Genomic DNA, 5819 nt, shown 5'->3' on the forward strand with positions numbered 1-5819 from the left:
AGGTAGGGGTCTCTGAAGTAGACTGGGAGCCTGGAGCAGGGAAAAGGACCTTGCTCCTTCTGTCTGCCTCCCTTTCTTGTCAGCCTTGCCCAGCAGCTCTTGGAAGTGGCAGCAGAGGCCTCCCTGCCCAGTCTTAGTTACTCAGCTTCCCAGAGCCAGCCCTGTCATTCCCTGCTGGGGCCACTGTGCCACTGGGGTACCCCTTCAACTCATAGGGTCAAGTGTGAACCCTCACTCTGACCTTCTGGAATCTAATCACCTAGACTCTGCTCTGTGTCCTTGTACTGTAGAAAGAGCAGCCTCACACATTTCTGATTGTTCATCTGAGAGCTCTGTGTTTCCTGTTGTAGTTTCCCAGTATCCTTGTAACCATTCTGTTGTATGAAAGCCTCTACTATCATACTATACCAGTATGCTATCTGTTCCCTGTTGATTTCCCATATTTTCAAAGAGAAAAATTTGAGAGGATACATATACCAGACAGTTGTGAGATAAAACTCAGCCAAGATTAAAAGATGGGAAAAACCTATGGGCCTCAGCTACCCTGTGCACCACCTACTCAATTTGGATTGTTAGTAGGTGGGGAAATTGAGTTCTTGAGCCTAATGAATGCAAGGTGCAGTCACTGTCATGTGTGAAAGAGTCCCAGAAATCATTCTAGAGCTTCTACATGGATGAACATGGACCCCACAGTGAGTGAAGGAACCATCATAGCCAGTGTCTTCTGACAGGTGCCCCTGTGGAGAACACCAGATATTAGTCCCTGGAGAACCCCTTTCCCCTGGAAGAGAGCTGATGGCAGTGTTCCTGGTGGGTCTTTATCCATCCCTACACCAACCACTCAGAAGTATATGGAGAGGTGGTGGAGTGGAGCAGAGAACAAATCATGTCTTCTTCTTCCAGCACTTTTCTCCTAAGAGATGCTTATGAGATGGCAACTTCAACACTGACTCACAAATATTTTCTCTATATTAGTGTGTTTTTGCTCCACCCAGGTCACATTCAGCTGGTCTTCTTGATTTTAGCTGTAAGTCTGTGGTAAGTTTCATATGTTGTCCAGTCTTTGTCCTTATTCAAATTCACACGGGCTGTGATGAGGAATCACAGTGCAGAACAGAATTGTTATTGTTTGTCAATTGTAGGCATTTACTATGTACAGCCTTAGCTAGTAGGATCATCTCAGTCACCATCTTGTTTAGATATACCTAATATCGATCTTTACCTTGATACATTTAGTATAAAATTCTTTGTTTAAATGATAAGATATATTAGCTGTTTGAGAGAGTTGCTTTCGAGTGTTTCCATTGTCCCATGAAACTCAGTCAGGTTTTCATGACATAATTGACCACAAAAGAAGTTTGTTACAGAAGAGTGTCCTGAAGGTTTTATATTTGACAGTGAACTTCCACTTGGTGAGTTATTTGAATGTGAGAATTATCATCTTTTGAGTCATTTTAACAGACCTGTCACTCCAAGCAGGTTCTGTACACCAGCAGCTAGAAATTGTCTTGTATGTCCTCAGCCAAGATGTGTGGATGAACATGGAGTATATTCAGTAAATGTCTGTGGGATTTTATTTTGTGTTATAGCTACTTCAGCAGAAAGGAGGAAGATGAGATGACAGTCACTGGTCCTTCTGCTTAAGTTTATTGTGTGATTCATTATAGGACATTTTAGAAATAGCATTGCTGTCTTCTTTCTCCCCAAATGTGGCAACAAACCTGAAACAAAAATGGCTAGCGCTTTTCTATACATTTAGGGCCAAGGAATCCTATGACTGGAAGAGAACTGAGCATTTTTCTTGCTCACGTTCTCCCATAACATGGGAATCCAAATCTCTGAGTTAAAGCACTCACTGACATAGAGCTGAGTCCTACTAAAACAAACAGCTTTCTTCATGAAGGTAATTCCAACTGATATGATGTTATTTCTTGGACTATGATAAAATCATCTGCCAGGATTACTGCTGTGAATTCAGATTCTTCCTTTGAAGCAGGGTGAAACTTTCACACTGTTGCTTATCAAACCTTGTAAATATTAACTTATGAGAAAATTTGAATGGAGAATTCATATAGGACCCCAATTGTGGATTTTTTTGAAATCCTTATTTTAGTGAAATTCAGATGGCTGCTGGAACTGAAGAGGGATATGGAGTCAGACTTACAAGCAAACAGAAGCAGTGTTTTAAAGTTACAAGTGAAACCTCCGAATTTCCATCCTGGGACAAGTTCTTTCCTAAAGAATGATAAACCACAGAATGTAAAGTTCCATGATGAAAAATATTTTCCTGTTAGAGTTAAGCTGTAAAATATGTTAAAGGTTCTAAGGACATGAGTGTAGAGTTAGAGCTTAGTCTTTAGCCTTGGCTATTGATCAGTAATTTTAAATCTCAGGCCGTGGCCCAACAAGAAATCATACAACCAGCATTTTACTAGTGAAGGAGGCTAGAAAATAACATAGAAAGTAACAAGTACCGTGCACACTTGCACATAACAATAGTACAAGTATAGGCGTGTGCACATAACCTTGCATGTATCTATATATATATACCATATACTTTATCCATACATACAGTCAGAGAGTATGAATATTCATATAGGGTTAAGTGTGTGATGGGTAATATCTCACCATGAAACAGCATGATGAGAGAAGAAAATTTTTGAGTAAAAAGGTCAAAAGACAAAGTTCTCTCCCTAAATGCAGCTAAAGTTGTGGCAGTCTGCCTGCCATGCTCTAAACTGAATTCAAGATGATGTAGCCAGTAAAAATTACAAGGCTGACAAATAAGTCTTCTAATGAAGGCACAAATAGGTCAGATTCCCTGATAGAAGGATCTCCCACAGGCTCCAAGTCCTCCTTCCCACCCTCGTGTGTGTGTGTGTGTGTGTGTGTGTGAAGATGCAGGCCCACAGCCTCCTCCCCACGGTGGCTGTGTGTGCAGGGGGAATCAGGACTTCTCTCAGGCAGACCTCTGAAGTAGTTGTGACGACTGAGGAAATTGTCCACTGAAAGTGTCCACGCTGAAAGTGTCCAGAGCAGGCGTGTTAACGTGTTAGGGACTGTGGTGGAACTTTGGAAATTAAGGTAAGATTTATTGAACAGTGTAATAGAAAACTGGCATTTAATTTATCAAGGTGAAAATGTTTCCTTCTCTGTCATTTGCCATACATAGATAGTACTCAGTAACTGATGAACAGGACAAAAGTTTCACTGAAGATATATTCTGAGGGAAGAGACAATGACATACATGACATACACAGGTACAATGTTAAACACGTCCCTTGGGCACGCAGACTTGATGAGCTCTCTCCCTTGTTCCCTCCCAGGAAAATGGAAGGCAACCAGACTTCTGTCACAGAGTTCCTCCTAGTGGGATTTCTGCTCAGCCCAAGGATGCGGGTACTCCTGTTTGGGATCTTTTTCCTGTTGTTCACCTTCACCCTGCTGGGCAATGGGATCATCCTGGGGCTCATCTCACTCGACTCCCGACTGCACACTCCCATGTACTTCTTCCTCTCCCACCTGGCCACTGTCGACATAGCCTATGCCTGCAACACAGTGCCCCAGATGCTGGTCAACCTTCTGAGGCCAGCCCAGCCCATCTCCTTTGTTGGCTGCATGACACAGACCTTTCTATTCTTGACTTTTGCTGGCACCGAATGTCTTCTCCTGGTGGTGATGTCCTACGACAGGTACGTGGCCATCTGCCTGCCCCTTCGCTATTCTACCATCATGAGCTGGAGAGTCTGCCTCACCCTGGCAGTGACTTCCTGGACTCTAGGGCTCCTCCCAGCCCTAGTAGATATGGTGTTACTCTTACGGTTGCCCTTCTGTGGGCCCCAGAAAGTTAATCACTTTTTCTGTGAGCTTCTAGCTCTTCTCAATCTTGCCTGTGCAGATATTCACCTTAATAAGGTTGTGATTGTGGCTGCACTAGTGTTGGTTCTGGTGGGACCAGTGTCCACAGTTGTGGTTTCCTATGGTCACATTCTACATGCCATCCTGAAGATCCAGTCAGGAGAGGGACGCTGGAAAGCTTTCTCCACCTGTTCCTCCCATCTATGTGTAGTGGGGCTCTTTTATGGCACAGCCATTATTACATATGCTAGACCCCAACATGGGGACTCTCAGGAGCAAAATAACTACCTCCTCCTGTTTCACAGCGTTTTTAATCCCATGCTGAATCCCCTGATCTACAGTCTGAGGAACAGAGACGTCAATGCTGCTCTGAGAAGGAGGCTGAAAGGAGAGACCTGCATGAGAGCCTCACTGATAAAAAATAACTGAATATATACAGACCCAATGTGTCCCCTTATTTGATATGTGCACAGGAATACAGAGAGATGCTCTAGGCCTAAGACATCCTTTTCCTGTTCTGGAACTTCTATGACTCTCTTCTGAGGAAGCCCATATTGTTGCCTCTCTACAAGGATGTTGCACAAGGAAATGAGTCCTTCTTCCACTTCTCTGCTTGGTGCAAGCACCTGTAACATGGTCATGAAGGATAGTCTGAATAAGATGAAATAAGTTTATATATTTCATAATCAGGATTTGTAGGCAAAATTTTACTGAATAAACCAAGGTATTGGCAGAATATGTAAAATATAGGAGTGGATTTTTAATTGCAATTATATAGCAATTATTGAAATAGTTTTAATTTCGCAATGGTCATTTTCAAAAATGGGTCTACATTGAAAATATTTGGTTGTTTTCCTGCATATGTCTATGACAGTGATGTTTTCTGAGGCATCAATAACTTAAATTAGAAAGAGCAGGAGCCAGGACTTCAGGGGAAAAAAGATTAAGGGTGTAACTCTGACAGAACTAACAACAAGAAGAGAACCCAAAAGGATGTCATGTGAAACACACAGACACATTGGAACTTTCTCTGCTGCTGTGTTTCTCTGCCTTTGCAGTGTAGGTGGAGATCTGGGATGGTGGGGACGAGAGGAAGAAGGCAGAATGGACGTAGCTGAGAGTCCTTGGCAGAATTACCATTTTCTCTCTTTGGTTTGGTCACTTGACTCCTATGAGAGATGACCAAAACTGAGAACATTCCCACAAATAAGACCAGACTGTATAATTGCCGTGATGGCTGTTTGACCAATGATAGGAGGCTATAAATTATCAGTAATAATTTGCTATTTAAAGTAAGAAATGTGAGGTGAGTTAAATAACCATTTAGCATGAAACTCCAACACAATTATGAAGTGATAGAGCACAGTTAAGAAGTAGTGTAAAAGGTATGTAGAGACTTTTTCAAAACTGTCCTCAAATTATACACTAAATTAAACCTGAATACTTAGACTGCATCAAAGGGCAATACTTAAATGTTTCAGGGATTAGCAGAAAAAATAAAAAACCTGATGAACCATGATGTTTCTTGGTACCCACTGTGAGCTGTGTTAAATGACAGCGTATTGTCCTCATCAAAAGAAATCAAAGCGGTGCCCTGACTGGGTGGCTCAGTTGGTTGGAGCATCATCCCCTACACCAAAATGTTGTGTTTTCAGACCCCAGTCAGTGTGTGTTTTTGAGGCAGCTGATGGATGTTTCTCTCTCTGCTCCTTCCCCTCTCTCAAAAATCAATGAACATGCCCTCAGGTAAGTTTTAATTTTTTTAAAAGAATTAAATGGTAATTATTCATATTTGAATAAACATGCACCAAATCATTATCCTTAGCTCTCTCTGGGTATTGATGGGTGAAATTTATTTTTCTATAATAATCTTGTTTTGCTTGTAAAATACAGGAAAGATGAACAATGTGAGAATATTAAAAGTAAAAAAAGTGAGTTCAGCACAACTGTGAAGAGCATTA

At 41.7% G+C, this 5819-nt stretch overlaps 1 protein-coding gene across 1 annotated transcript; it reads left to right on the top strand.

The window, feature by feature from the left end:
* The first annotated feature begins 3330 nt into the window (after positions 1-3330).
* Positions 3331-4287, top strand: LOC118987911 (olfactory receptor 13-like). Its single transcript, XM_037047253.1, has one exon. It carries the CDS (start codon positions 3331-3333, stop codon positions 4285-4287), a length of 957 nt encoding a protein of 318 aa, XP_036903148.1.
* The last annotated feature ends 1532 nt before the right edge of the window (positions 4288-5819 follow it).

This window comes from Sturnira hondurensis, unplaced genomic scaffold (assembly GCF_014824575.4).
Source record: "Sturnira hondurensis isolate 20B ecotype Veracruz unplaced genomic scaffold, ASM1482457v3 Scaffold0005493, whole genome shotgun sequence".
NCBI classification, from domain to species: domain Eukaryota; kingdom Metazoa; phylum Chordata; class Mammalia; order Chiroptera; family Phyllostomidae; genus Sturnira; species Sturnira hondurensis.

Bases quoted from the DNA above. Each gene is read 5' to 3' on its own strand.
- LOC118987911 (XM_037047253.1), top strand. From the start codon at position 3,331: ATGGAAGGCAACCAGACTTCTGTCACAGAGTTCCTCCTAGTGGGATTT.